This window comes from Lates calcarifer, linkage group LG11, assembly GCF_001640805.2.
Source record: "Lates calcarifer isolate ASB-BC8 linkage group LG11, TLL_Latcal_v3, whole genome shotgun sequence".
NCBI lineage: Eukaryota > Metazoa > Chordata > Actinopteri > Centropomidae > Lates > Lates calcarifer.
Genome location: NC_066843.1, coordinates 13,287,225 through 13,303,151, shown reverse-complemented (window position 1 = coordinate 13,303,151; position 15,927 = coordinate 13,287,225). Strand labels below are relative to the sequence as shown.

The following is a 15,927-nucleotide window of genomic DNA, read 5'->3' as shown; positions in this document are numbered from 1 at the left end:
AGCAGGGGGAAAAAAAAAAAACGAGTAGGAGAGAGTGTTGAAAAGGAGAAGTGTGAGGATAAATGCAGAGAGGGAGAGGAAAGGAAGGGAGGGAAAAAAAGAACAAAAAGCATTTTACAAGCATAACAAATATCTTTCTGAAAAACTGCTCAGAGATGACTTGCAATTAACAGAAACTAATCTCTTGGTAGAAAATTAAATGACGACTATTAAAAGGGAAGAAGAGGAGGAGAGAGAGAGACACAGAGAGAGAGAAGCCAAGGTAAAGAAAAACAGCACTGACTGTCCTCCGAAGAGCTGCATGCCCAGCAGGGCAAAGACAACTATGAAGAGGAAGAGCAGGAAGAGCAAGCTGATGATGGACTTCATGGAGTTGAGCAGAGAGACGACAAGGTTACGTAAAGACGCCCAGTACCTGACAGACAGAAAGTATGAGATTAGTTGCGGTTTATATGAGTGTAATAAGTAGTGCTTTATATGATTATGAGAAATAATAAATCTACATTATTACTGACTCACTTGGTAACTTTGAAGATCCTCAATAACCTGAGAGCTCGTAGCACGCTGATGCCAAATGATGTGCCCGGCTGGATGATGGACCACAGCACTTCAAATATACTACCGCATATCACCTAGTACAAGCACGCACAAGCATGTGGTTATTAATCATCTCATTCACAAGGAGTACATAATATGTATACACCAACAAATCATCACTACATCTTTATTTGTTGTGTTCAATGTGTCATGTTTGCGTGAGGTCTAATTGCGTTATGTTTTCATATGTACAATACGAGTGTTTGCACTTGCTTGTAAATTTGTGCTTGTGTTTGTTTGGTTTTCTTTGCGTGGGGGTGTGCCCCAGAGCGCAGCGGGACTCACAATGCAGTCGAAGCAGTTGAAGGAGGAGTTGAGGTAGGCCTGCCTGCCCAGGCCATACATCTTTATAAACATCTCCGTCAAGAATATCCCCAGGAAGATGAATTCAGCAAAATCTAAACAGAGTGAGGAAGAAAAGAAGAGAAGTGAGGAGGAGGAGGAGAAGCCCAGAAAGGGCAGTGTTTTATGATAAAATTATGATTAAATTATGTATTTGAAATGTAAAAATGCTTTTCTGTCATTTCTATTTGTAAAGAAAAACCTGTAACTTGTATAAAAATACACTTGAAGTTTACATTTGATATTTTTTCACACATCCTCTGAGCTCAACCTCTCACTGTGTTGCTTTTGGAGTCACACCATTTCAAAATATAAAACACCTTTCAATGCACCCTCTGGTTATCATATTTTCTAAATGTAATTTTATGTAAAATTGGCTTATTTGTGTTTCTCATTTCAGAAATGTAACACTATTCATGAATAGTATTTGTGTGTGTATATGCGTATGTGTGCTGTATACATGCAAAAAATGAGAGAGCGACACAAGAAGACTCTGTCCAAGAGGAGGACACTGTGTGTTTGCGTGTCCTTGTGTTTGGGTCAGCTCTTTCATGGATTTAGTCACATTTACTTAGGAATTTTCTCACCCACTCCCTTCCAGTAATGTGTGAGATAAGAGTATTTGTGCGTTTGTAGAGATCATCTGTGCGTGCTAGTGCTAAGTATGCATGTATCCCACACGCTCCTACTCACATAGAAAATCTGAAAGTGGTTCTGGCTGATCGTAGTGCACGACAGCCACACACAGCGTGTTCAGGCCCACCAAACACAGTACGGTCCAGTAGAAGGCTTGGGACTTCACAACGTGTCGGATGAGGAAGCGCAGCCGCCGCTCCCGCCGCTTGAAAGTTGACCCTTCGAGTTTGGAGCTCTTCAAGCTGGCACGGGCAAATGGTGAACCTGGAGAGGTCAATGAGGTACATAGCATATCATTATCACTACAGTGAAGTTAGCAGTTGTTTAGTGAGATGATTGTGTACATTCACTATATGGGAAAAGCAAAAACTGTCCACAGAATACAATGACAATGTAAGTAAAGGATACAACAATTAACAAGATCACATAATGATTTAACAGGTAGGTATACAAGTGCCTGGCAGATGAAGTTTTCTGTATGTACGTCTTGTACACACATAACTATACAGAATACAAAAAGAAAATCTTTTTTCTTTTTAGAAAACAGGAACAGGAGGAGAACTGCTTTGGATGAAAAGGCTGGAGAAAGAGGAGTTGGAGGAGAGACGTAGGGAGACGTAGGCAGCAAGGGCAGGTTAGACAGAAGAAAGGAGGAAAGATGAGGGGGGTTGAGGACAGGAGGAAAAAAAACGTAACATGAGGAGAGAAGTGCAAGCGGCAGAGGAGAGGGAAAGAGGGGGAAGGAGAGCAGGGTCAGGTAATGCTGATATGCAAGATAAGATAGCATCTGTATGTACCTGTGGTTTGCCTTTGAGTGTGTGTTTGTGTGTGGGAGAGAGCGACTGAGGGTATGTATCTTACCTACTGCCAGGTCTCCCTCTCCTTCCTCTGGGTTTAGAAGCTCAGCTTTGCTCTTATGGTTCTTTGTGGCTCTCCTACGGGACCCTGTAATAGGAAAGAGCATGTGTTTATTATTCTATGGTACAACAGTATTGTTGTGCTAAACTTATTAGCATTATTTTAAAAAAATCACATTCATGCATGTACAAAAACCGCAACAGCGGCAAATTCATACCATCATAATCATTTTCATTTTCATCATCCGCCAAGATGACCTCCTCTGCAAAACACACACAAAGAAAAATGTTAATATAGCATATAACAAACATCAAAATTATGCTCGATGACTTCCGCATTATCAGTTAATCTTTTTATCATTGATTGTCATTTTTCATTTTAATTAAAACTGGAAACAAAGTCTTTGGCCTGCACCTGTGCTTGTTACTCATTCCTCCCTCCTTTGTTTTTTAGCTTCCTTGTTTTTATGTAGATTGTCTTTTCAAGAAGATCAAAGGTCCGTCCTTTCTATCTGCCCCTTTATCTGCTCCTTCCAGCATCCAACATCCAACCCTCCATCCCTCTTATGTTCTCTACATCTTTCCTGCCCTCAGCAGCAGATGGGTCACAAATGAGAGAGATGAGAAAGAGAACTATGGGCAAAGATTGGGTCTTCTCTATCCAAGCATCAAACACATGTTTTTAATCATTGCAGGAGTGATGTTAATCAAGGCTGTTCACATATATATTTAACTGAAAACGTGCATCTTCAATAATTCAAGTTTGTTTGTATAACATTCTGAGGAGGGCTTTAGTTGCACTGTACTTCCTCAGGGGGTATAGTAGGTTTCAGTAGACGTGTGTCACTATGCTGAATGTGGTATATATTGTATTCATACAGCACAATGTGAAAAGCAGGGGACACGCCATCACAAATCTTGGCACAGATAAAAAAGAACAAGAGAACATGTATCTGTATACAATAGGTACAATATGAAGCTTGTCTGATAATTTAAGCTTCACACCACAAAGCACATTTATTCTTGCAAATGAAATGCAATTTAACATACAGTAAATCATTTATGATACCTGACAAAAACACAAAAAATGTCCAAATGTTGCTTTAAAGCACCTTCTCCCTTCAGCAGGTATGTATGTCTAAACTATTACTACCCCTGTGGCCATCATTTCCTGTAAAACCCAAAAATAAAAAAAATAAAAATTCACTTTGTTAACAGACTCCCCACAGAACACCCACAGAACATGCTGCTTTTATATCATACTTATATGACATGTTGCACCCATGTTCAAAATAGTTTGATAACAAATGCATTAAAATATCTAACTCTACAACATGCCTGATGGAGTGATAATTGAAAACTCGGGACATAATATATACTATGGGTACAGGTATTTTTTTGCAATGTGTTGTTATGGTTGTATGTGCCTTCATGAGTGTTAAATAGTATATTGTGCATACCAGCTTTGCAGATCCACTCCAGGTAACCATTAAGTTCCCGTTCAATCTGCTGCTGTCTTCTGAGCTTCAGGAACTCACTTCTGTTCTCCACACGCTCTCTCTCTTTGGCAAACTCCCTGCAGGGTCACACACATGGACAAATAACACACAAACTTTCAACGTAGACGTTTTGCATCTTTTATTGAGGCACACATACAATAAATCTACAATTAATCTATTTTTGTCAAATGCACTCTCTCACAAGCAGATACTTACCCTGACAACACACCCAGCACCAGGTTGAGCATGAAGAAGGAGCCAATGATGATGAGGGGGATGAAGTACATCCAGTTCCATGCACTCCCTGAGGCATCGTTGCTCTGGAAACACACACACACACACACATTAGACAAAGTAATCAATGTTTTGCTCTTCGCCTCTGAACTCAATATAATAGCATCTAACCTAACAGAAACATCACTTGGTTAACAGTTCATTAAAGTGAGCACTGGGAAATTCACCACAATTCCTAATGACCAAAGATTTGATCGACTGAGACATTAGACATTCTTTAATGCGACTCTGTCAAAAGAAGAATATATAATGAGATGACAAATTTTACAGCAGACTGTGGGCAGCTTGAAAATACACAGAATAAACCAGGGAAGCAGTCACAGATAGAATATCTGCTGCTGCATGAATCAGCTACAATGGCATATGTTTTGGTCTGTCTGTCTCAGCATCCCTCCACCAAAGAAAGTCAGTGGAATTTATTAGGCATGCTTTTCAGATTAAGATGCATTTACAGTATTTGCATGCAGGTGCTACACACATGGTATGACTTAAATGCTCATTCTTCTCATTTTGGGGTGAACATCATGTCTGCAAATTTATCTGAAACTTATCATTAAATATCCAGACATTGTAGCCATTAAAAAGATGGGAGCCAGTGCACTCAGAAGTGCTGTCCACTGCTGTTGGAAATATAAACAACAGCAGGGCTGACATGACTTTGCTTTAAGTCATCTCAATAAGTAAATGCATATCTGCCACTCTATTTAGCTGCTCTGTGCAGAGTAAATAATGTATAACAGATGCTTTGCTCTCTTCCTCTCTGTCTCTGTCCAGACTCTCCTCTCATTTTCTTTATTCACTCTTTATTGTTTTCTCTCTCCTTTTGCATCTTCTTCTGAACCCCTTCCTCCTTCATTTTGAGGTTTGCTCATTTGTTTTTATTCTTTCCTTCATCTCTTCCTTCTTACCTTCCCTATTTCCTTCCTGTCTCTGTGCTGTCTTTCAATTCTTCATCACTGTCAATGATCAGACTTGACACTGATTCCTCATTTTGCCCTCTCTCACCTCCAGACCCCCTCTTCTCTTCCCCACATTGCACTCTCTTTCTCATAGCCTCATTCTAACCGTCCTCCTCCATCTTTCCCTCTTCCTGGATGTAAGATGGTATTGCTGCTGTGTACCCAACGTACCGCAGACCCTTTTTTCTACCATTAAACTTTTATCGCTCCCCTCCCCAGCAGCTGCAAGAATAACTTGGGCTGAACAGGCCCTTTTAAATATAGAGCAGCACCGGGAAGGAGGGACACAGGGAGAGAGACAGGAGTGAGAGGGACAGAGAGGAGGGAAGGGAGGAATGAAGAGGGGAAAAAAATGGAGGGAGGAGAGACAGATGAGAAAAAAAAGAGGGAATAAAAAAAGAAAAGGAGCAATGAGAAGAATGAGATTGACTGAGAGGGAGAGGAGGAGGGAAAAGAGACGACTACAGTAACACTCAAAGACCCTCATCTACCTCTGGTCTCCATAGCAACCGTTGCCACTGACAGCAGGGAACTATTCAGTCTTGGGCATGAGTGATGACAATGTTCAGGACCTGGTGCCCATTTCATGGGCAAATGCACAGTGTGCACAGGTGAAAATGACTAGATGCTTTAACACTTGAATATAATATTTTATGAGAAAAAAAAACAACCAATGAAGATCAACACGGCAAACAAACTGATACTGTTTAATTTCTACTTTAAAAATAACCAATTAACAATTCAACTGTTTACTAACTAGTTGCCTAGGGAGGTGCTGCAGCCCATCCATGACAAGGACCGAACAGGTTTTGCATTTTGAGTTATCATCTTCTTAACTGGGATGATCCTATGATATATTCTTTAACCTAAATCTACTAGCACAGAGACCCAGTAGCCCATTCTTAATGTCCCTTCAATAATAAGGGGTTCCTTCAGTGTCTTTCATTGCTGCTTTTATGCATTCTTTCTATAGACACACTCTGTTTTCTAAAGCTAAAGTGGATAATGAGGAAGTGTGTGTAAGTGTTGAGCAGTACATACATAGTAGAGCAGTTCAGTCCAGCCCTCCATGGTGATACACTGGAAGACGGTGAGAATAGCAAACAGGATGTTGTCAAACTGGGTGATGCCGTAGTTTGGTCCCAGCCAGTATTTTCTACACGTGGTGCCCTCTGGACACAGCCGCGACGGAGGCTCTGTCCCACATGGAAACTCCTCTCGAATCTCACCTGAACATGGGTGAAAGTGGGGAAGTGTTTCAAGACAGAAGGCAGACACGTGCAAATGTGTTGGGGTTTTTTTTCCTAAGAATAGCAAGTGCTATTGATTGGCTTAAATTAGTATTTTGCCCCTTACCTTCTGGAATTGAATAAATAGAGGAAGAGGCTACATAAAGTAGTGATGACACAGCAAAATGGCCTTAGCTACTTCAATTATATAGACATTTGAGATTCATCACAAATGCTCAATAGGCCAAAAACAGTTTTCAACTTCTTGAATTCTTTGTAGATGGGATGTTATTTCTAATCTAAAAGTTGGCATTTATACAGACATTAGCAATGGATGAGACATCTGTGGAAACTGCCTTTCCCATCACTGAGAACCTTCACAGACTTTCCCATCACAAAAACATGGAACGGAAGTACCATAAACAATTTAATATAATTTTAGTGCTGTGGCATTTAAAGTCCACCTCAACCAGAACAGGCATGGTTTTCACTGGCAAATTAATCCTGACTGCTGCACTGGCAAAACACACACACACAGCCACACTAACTCCTTCACCTGTGTGATTGTCAAAGCAGGTTTTGTGGAATTTGCCCATGTAGAACTCCAGGCCGATGATAGCGAACATGAGGATGGCAAAGAAAAGCAGCAGGCCAATTTGCAGCAGAGGGATCATGGCCTTCATGATGGATTTGAGCACCACCTGTAAGCCTGGAGGACACAGTGAACACAGGATTAAGATATTTAGATTACATTACATTATATTGTAAATATAGTGTGTTTTAAATGTGTTTTCAGCCATTAGGATCGGTTACAGGGGGTCTTTTCATTCCTTAACTGAACAGGATAATACCACCAGTTTATGACTGCATCACATTTAGTTCAGGTAAAATAAACCTTTCTTAAAAAAAGAAAAAGTCTCAAGGCCAACATTCTGCAGTGACTTTTAATTTCATGCCAAATGTTGTTTTGTGGAAACTGGTCACCCTTTTCTCAAATGTATATCACACATTGTAATGGAACCATAATTTGGTTTTCACAGGAAGCTTAGTGACTTTTATGATGAGTAAGCCTTGGTTTGCCTGTTCAGCCCTGTAGTGGAGTCAAAGCTATTAATAACACTGCAGTGGTGCTGGAACGCTACTGCCACTATAACATTTAAAAAAGGAGCAGAGTGCATAGAAGAACCACTTTTGTTGGAACACTTTGGGTGCATTATGCAGAAAAACACAGAAGCTGCATAAAACCTTGACACAAAATGCTTCTCCGTGCTATTTCGATCCTCCAATAAAACCTGAAACTGTTCTGTACTTAAAAGAAATATCATTTTCACAACTGCTTTGGGATAAAGGACAGACACTAGCAAAATAAACTGATATCTAAAAAATTCTGTGTCATACATACATGATGAGTTTTGACTTACTGGGAATACCGGACACCAGTTTGAGAGGCCTCAATACTCTGCACAGCCCTGAGGGTCCGCAAGTCGAAATCTGAACCCACAGTGGACAGGATCCTAAAGGGAAAGAGACAAATGCACAAAAGTGTGCAGAGGCGATCAATATTTAAGCTAGTCAAGCTTGTCACTGTCAGTCAGCCTCTCGCCAGTTTCTCTGTCTTTCTCACTTTTACGAACACACATACACTTTAACACAAACCCATGCCAGGTCATTACCAGCAACTGGGTGAGCACTGTATGTAAATCCTGCAAGAGCCGAGCTGATCAATAGAGCTGACAAGTGAAGTAGGACAGAGAAGTGTATCAGGATGAGAGAGGGATGGGCTGAAGGGAGAGTGTTTTTGTACTGGGATGACAGAGGGACTATAAAATGAGAAAGGAGAAAGATGGAGTGATGGGGAAGAGAGGGAAAATGGGAGGACAAAGAGAGAGCGTAGAGGAGAGAGTAAGTTAGAGGCACAGAAAGACAGAGTAAGAGCATGAGAAAGAAAGACAGAGAGAGAGAGAGAGAGAGAGAGAGAGAGAGAGAGGGAGAACTGGCAGATGGGGAGAATGAGCAGATGCTGACTTGCTTATTTCTGCTTATTTTTAATCTTGGCATGTTTAAATTATTTCTTTTCAAGCAGGCATCAGACTGCAGAGTAAACGCGTTGTAGTCTGCGTTACAGCACCTGTATCACTGCTCATCATCTGAACAAAGAGTTGTAAACATCACAAGTGTGTATGTGTGTGTGTACTTGAGAGGGTTAAGATGTTCCCTTGTGCCGCCAGACTTCCAGTCAGTCCCATCGTCTGACGCACACTGTGAATCATCCTTCTTCCCACTTCTCTCTCTCTCGCCTCTCTCTCTCTCTTTTTCGTTCCGTCTCTGACACATTTCCACTTTCCTCTGTTCCACTAAGAGGCCCAGTGACACAGCAGAGCCTTAATCACAGGTTTGAAGTCAGCCTGCTTTGCTTGAAAATCCACAAAATTGGCAAGAAGTGAAAAGTAACACCGACCCAGGATCTATGGATGAAGGTATACTCAGTTGTGGTTTTGAATGCAGTATTGCATTACCAGCAAACCCCCCACCCCTCCATTTGTAGGTGCTCCATCATTAGTGTAGGCTGGGGCCCTTGTAATGACATTGTGTGATATCAAATGCCTCATCAGAGGCTGACTTGTAACTGAGAGGTTCCTGGTTTGGTCACGAGGCCTTACTGTACTTCAGCTGCATGTGTAGCCAAAACATTAGGCAAAAGTACCATTGAGGAACTCAATGAATGCTATACTCCTCCATTTTAAATATAAATACAAAATATTAAAGCTAAACCTACAAATTATTAACATGTTGTCTTGTTAATATTTGATAATTACATTATTTTCTCAGCAATTATCCCTTGGTACAAGTATAATGAATTACATAATGATTTACATAATACTTTGACTGTCATGCCAAGTGCAGGTTAGCATTAGCTTTCTGCCTATTCATGCTGGAACATGAATTTCACATTGTATTACTCTGACAGACTGCTGTAATTCGATACATGTATAGTGCTACTCTTAATATTGTTGAGAACTCTCCTTCACAGAGAGGTCAGGGTGCAGGCTCAGCTAAGATAAGAATTTAGCACTAATACATTAGCCTAGAAAATGCTTGGCAACACAGAAAATTGCACTGATGCAATTGAGGGTAGCAGTAAAGAGAGAGAGGCAGGTAATGTAGGAGAGGAAGATGAAATGCAGATTGTATTACACAAGCAGAAAGAAATGCAGTGAATACATAGAGTGGACAGAGATGAGGACTAAAAGAGGCAATAACAAACAAGTAGCTAAATTCAGCCTGAGAAATAAATAAGACAATGATTAGCAAGGCTACTGATTTTCATGTTCAAAACATGGAGACATTCAGTATTAGGATAATAAATGGGCTATAAATAGAGGTGAATTGGTGTGAATGCATGTGTGCATGAACAGTGTAACACTGCTGACAGCTAGAGTTTCTGAAAGGAATAATCTGCATAACCATCCGGAAATACACAACACAGTGCAAGTATCTCACTGTGTGACATGAACACACAAACAAACACACACACACACACACACACACCACACACTGTATGATAAATGAGTATCTGTGTGTACGTGTGTGTGTGTGCGCAGTGCATGTCACACATACAGTACACACATGTGGGGATGCAGTAACAGTAACCATTTGAATATAAACCCTCACGTCAAAATGATGATAGCACTGACGATGATGATGATAGTGATGATGGTAATAATGATGACGATGACCATGATGAAGAATTCAGTTTCTTAACAGCATCCACTGTCACAAACAGTGTCAGGCCGATGAGGCAGTTCCTCATTCACACCGTCTCCACGGTGACTGGGCCCTTTCTCATTCATAAGTGTTTCCATGGCAACAGGGACCTTGGCTCATTGATAGAATCTCTGTATCACCTTGGTAACAGGGCCAAGGGAGGAGCCTGATTGATTTATTTTTTTCCTCCTCTCTTCTCTCTTTAATGTAAATGTATCACAACGCACACAGACAAACACACACACACACACAGAGCAAAGCAAGCACACGTATGACAAAAACCATACACACAGACACACACATCTGTACAGCAAACAGGCGCTGGTTGGAGATCAAACATATTGAGTGAGAATAATTTTCTTCACGTATGCACACTGGAAAGTAGGTCATTTGGAATAACCAATGCAAAACAATTTCTTCTTTGTCAGGGACAGAGATGCTGTCTACAGTACATCTTATACACTTATACCTTTATGCCACTAAATATACACAGAGACATACAACCTGCACTTTATCCTGAGGAACACCAATGATTAAGGGGAATCAGATTAAGCAATATTGCTATTACACAATCTCCCCACTGACCCCTTCTCATGGGAATCCAACACATTATACAAACACAATTTTTTGCCCACTCTCTCCGTCTGCTTTCCTGCTGAATCAGCTAAATGTGGCTAATTATATTTGTCCACATCACTGACCAACCTGCTCCATCTCTTCTCCAAAATCTCAGCTTTTCTTGAGTCTTTGCTTTCCTCTGGTACCATGATTCAACTATTTCATATTTAACATATTTGCATAATGTTAAAGGCTCACTCATATTGATATTAAACCAGTTTTTTAGATAAAGATCAGTCATTATCCTTAAAGACATTATTGCACAGATTTAGCAAAATTCTGTTTCAATTTTAGTTGATTTCAGGGTCACTGAAAGGCCCTTGCTTGCTTTCTTCTTTCATGTCACTGTACCGGTTGTATCTAATCAAAACCACATGAACAAGGGTACAAGGAGGAGGCACAAAGGGGAGGAGGATGCAAGGCAAGAATGGCTATAAACTAAGTGTAATTGGACTAATAATCAATAGTGGGCATAAAAACAACTAGCTCATTCCCAGTGCCAAATCACTCAGGCAATTTATTACAACAGACAGGTCAACACACACACACACATATATATATACACACACTTGGGCACAGAAACATGGATGCATAGAAATCATCTGACATCCAACAAGGTTGTAGAGTGAATAGCTAATCTATTCAGACATGTTAAGTGCCATTTGTGTGTTTGTCTTTGTATGTGTTTAAAAAGAGCGTCTGCAAGTGCACTAGGGGTGAGTAGGAAATGGAAAGGAATGTTTGAAGTGGAAATTTGTGTGCATGTGTGCATGTGTGTGCACACGCTGGTCAGTGTGTTATCAAAGGTTTCAGCCAGAGGTGGGTAGAAAGGCCAAGTTGCCTTTCATCTTCAAAGAGCTGCGCTGCTAAAAACACAACCGCCATTCATAGAAAGCCCAACAAAGACTGTGGTGTGTAATGTGAGTGTGAGAGAGAGAGAGAGTGTGTGTAAAATGTATTGACCTCAGTCAGTGTACAAAATGTATCATGGGAATGTACAGTATGTGTGCTTTCAGTGCTGCAGCATACTTTCTGTCTGTACATCATACTACAACATCCACTACACAGTGACTACACTGTGTGTTTTGTGACTGTTGTTTAAATCGCAACATCAAGATATTGTTTACTTCTATAAAATCTTTGATTTTTTTCTACATAATAATGTTCATGCCATATAATTTTCTCAGTTCTTCCTCTGGACTTTGCTTATTATGTCCTCTGCCTCCTTCCTCTCTCATATTTACCAATTTCCTTTTCTGTGATGCCTCTGTTTTTACTTACTTACTATTCTTAGTCCTTAAATTCATTTTTCATCTTCATAACTTTACATTTGAACCCAAAATAGTGCCACCTGATGTGTTTTCAATCAATTCATACATAAAGTTTCCTTTCCTGACTTTTCATGAGTGCCCAGAGTTCTGCACCACTTCTCAGACTGCAGATGTAAAATGAATCACATTTTAACCAAATTTCTGCAGCTCAGACATTTTGAGAAACAGCATCTGATGCCCTTGTCAATCATTTACTGATAGACCTATCAATTTTATTTTAGTTGCATGCCTTTTAGCAATCAATACTGGTAGAGCTGTTATCAACCTGAGGCCATCAGCTCACTTCTGAAGAATCACCCAAAAGACCTGAAGGCCAGAGAGACGAAGGAAGAGAGAAAGAAGAAGGGGAGATTTAAACACTAAAATCCAGCTACTGTCCAAAGGATAATAGATGATCTCCATGTCTTAGCCAGGACTGTTAAGAAATATTGCGAATGCAGCCTGAAGACAGTGTAAAGAGTCTCTACCTACATAACAAAGCTCAGGTTTGTTCTTTTCAAAAACAGGAAGTATTTCACAGTTACAATAATCGAGGCAGGTTGTTATTAGAGGCCTTTAATGTCATCTGGACATTAACTATGAGAAAATATTCTGCTTACATGTAGGAGCAACAACTGCACTACAACACCAGCAAAATGCCTGTGCCTACCGGAGAAGATTTAACTGCTGTGTCATGCTTGCTCAGAGGGTTTCACTTTCAAAACATAAAGATTTCCTATTATAAAACACGGCCTGCCTCTCCTTCCTTTCCTTCCTCTCCTTCCTGCATCTCCTGCTGCCTCACTGACACTCATCTTCTCACTCCTCTTCTCTCTTACAGTCACTCTGTTGTGCCATGCTGAGATGAGCTTGGCTTCATGATTGCTCTTATTAAAGCATAAGGACATACTGCCAGACTGAGTGCTGAGTGTGTGAGTGTGTGTGTGTGTGTGTGTGTGTGAGAGAGAGAGAGGGCCGAGGGGGGCAATCACTTGTTTCAGAGGTGCTTTGTCAGCAAAGACGCACAAGGTTTATGTAACCCATGAAGCTCTCCAAATCGCCACATGCATACACACATGTAATGACCTCAGCATAAAAATCTGTGCCAGTACTCCCACACCATAATTTCAATGGACACAGCAGCCAATAGTAACACAGTTCTACTATGTGACTTGTCAAGTGAGCAAATGCAGTGATTTAGTGTATGTCTGTACGTCTCTGTTTTAAAAGACAGAATGGTGTAATGTGAAATTTACAAAGTCGGTACTTCTTTTCATTAACCCATCACTCATGTGGTCACATTCATCTAAATCGCATTAATCCGTAAACACAAACTGCACCCCTAAACAAGCATGCTACAGTTGTAAACATACCATCTCACAGCCTGCCTGTACATACAAAAGATAGCTCACTGTGGCTTTAAAAGAAGGAAAGTCATGTAGATAAATGTATCAATAGATGGACACATGATGGGAATCACAAATGAATCAGTGCCCCCTTTCTACATCACTGAAATATGAAAAATAAATCTGCATGTGTGTACACATAACCGTTATGCTCACATGCTGTATTTCTGCCACTCCATCAAATTACTCTAGTCCTTTTCTATGACCTATAATCTTATCAGTGATAGTAATTCTATCGTGCTAATCCTATCATGTGTCTTAACTCACCCTTGTTGACACCCTCTCTCAGACTGTGTCACATTTCTTCCCTTTACTTTCATCTTCACTATGTTTTAAAATATTATAGCATGGTGGCCCCATGTTTTGCATTGCAGTTAGTTAGTTAGTTACCTACAGTTTTATTGTTGGTCTCTGTTTTTCTGTCAAACCTGTATAAATTAAATATTTTAAAAATCAGCCTACCATATGTTGTCATTATTGTACTACTATTCCTCCTTTACTTGATTTCCTTCATATTCTGAACTCTTGCATTGTCTCTTCGTATGTGTCACCATTGCCTGTCTGCTTCTACTCACTACCAACACCAATGACGTTTTTTCTTACATCCTCTTTTACAACCTTCTCTCCCACCCCCCCGTCTCTGTGTATACTGTGGTGACATTTGTTCACTACCCAGGTTGCTGGCTGCCTGCAGTTCTGCTCTGTGATCTGACTGCTGCCTGTCCCAGAATGGGGCCATTCATTAGGGCAAAGAAGCAAGGAAAGGACACTCACAACACACACACATACACATGTTGAGGAAAAAAAACACATCAAATTCTGGCCTTGTGTTTGCCTAACCGTGTATTGCATTTATAAGCACTCATGTAGGCACATACTGTGCATGTACATTATGTTTGTTCCTGCGTGTGCTCGTACTAGGTGTGTGTTCAGCTCATATCTATTTGTTTGCCACTCACCCTGTGAGTACCACCACAAAGTCCATGACGTTCCATCCGTTCCTCAGGTAAGAGTTCTTGTGTAAGGCGAAACCAAGTGCCAGGATCTTTATTCCAGACTCAAAACAGAAGATCCCTATGAAGTACGGCTCTGTATCATCCTGAGGGAAGAGAGAGAACAAGCAAAGGAAGCAAGCGGGGGAATAGGGGAGAAGAAGAGGAAGGAAGATTAAGAAGGATGGGAGACAGATGAAAGACAGAGGTAGATAGATGAGTCCTGGTTTGGAGCCAACTTTTTGTGGACACTAACGCCACTTATAATGGAGATGGGAAAAAATTTGAGTGCATCAACTTTGTCTATGCAGGTTTACATTTAAATGTTACATTAGCATATCTTCTTGTGAATCCATGTTGATAAATATTGTGTGTGTATACTTCCCACGGTATAAGAACGTGTATGTTCCTCAGTTGTTGTAGTGCACAGAAAATTTGGATAACTTTTTTTTTAAAGGTGAAAAAATCCTTGTATTCTACCTCTCTTATAGCAGAGTAGCTGCATGCATCTCCACTGAAGCAAAATCAATAAGGCGTGAGAACTGTCACTTGAATGAAATCATGTTTACATATGGCTCACATACCGTATCATGTCTGTTTAACTTACCAGGCGTTCAGACAGTGGTGTCTTGTCCCCATCAGGCAAATGTTGCTCCAGAGCCAGGACGATGCAGTTGGCAATGATGGTGGCTAAAATCATCCACTCAAATGGAGTGAGGAAAGTCAGTCAAGGAACAAACACTTCTCAACACATCAGTCTCAACAGTTAAAAAATACAGTTTAACAGGAATAAGTAATTGTCTGTACATAAACATAACACAATGTGCCATTTCATCTAAGCTAATCAAATCCTAATCAAAATATTTCAAGGTCTCTCACTGTGCTTGTTTTCACATTGTTTGCTATATTCTGTCATATCAATATTTCTCTCTGGGTTTATAAAGGCAAAGAACAACCTTAGATTCAGTATATTTCAGTTCACCTCTATCTATCCTCAAGAAAAGGTGGCACAGATATGGAATTATAGATTTATTCCTACCATATACAATTTATATAGTATATTGATTTGTATTTTCTGAGAGATATGTCATTGTCAATAGATGTTTCTTAAATTAGGAGGTTGGCACTTCTGTGAGGGTGCAAATCAGACAAGACTTTGATTGCAGAGATGGACAAGATAGCTGCAAACGTAAAGTTGCACACACAGTCAAAGTGCTTTTATTATTCTGTCTAAAAGACAAAACATAACAAATAACAAATTAATATGCAAATGAATGCATCACAAGTGCTATAAAGTTCAAATCAGAATATTTAGCCAATAGTGAGTTTCTATCATCTATTCTTTAGTTACTGCATTGACAAGAATGTGTCCATGGAAACTAAAAGGTAGACTAAAAAATGGCAATTTGCATCCTGCATGCCT

At 40.2% G+C, this 15,927-nt stretch overlaps 1 protein-coding gene across 1 annotated transcript in view; it reads right to left on the bottom strand.

Moving 5' to 3' along the window:
• Window positions 1–15,212, bottom strand: part of cacna1aa (calcium channel, voltage-dependent, P/Q type, alpha 1A subunit, a) — a 58,330-nt gene extending 43,118 nt beyond the window's left edge. The window contains 14 exon segments of the mRNA XM_051073848.1: window positions 284–415; window positions 520–632; window positions 883–995; window positions 1,633–1,839; window positions 2,437–2,520; window positions 2,651–2,695; window positions 3,893–4,008; window positions 4,148–4,251; window positions 6,226–6,413; window positions 6,970–7,122; window positions 7,835–7,874; window positions 7,876–7,927; window positions 14,472–14,611; window positions 15,112–15,212. Coding sequence (XP_050929805.1) covers window positions 284–415; window positions 520–632; window positions 883–995; window positions 1,633–1,839; window positions 2,437–2,520; window positions 2,651–2,695; window positions 3,893–4,008; window positions 4,148–4,251; window positions 6,226–6,413; window positions 6,970–7,122; window positions 7,835–7,874; window positions 7,876–7,927; window positions 14,472–14,611; window positions 15,112–15,204 — 1,580 coding nt within the window. The 5' untranslated portion in view covers window positions 15,205–15,212.
• Window positions 15,213–15,927: the final 715 nt, after the last annotated feature.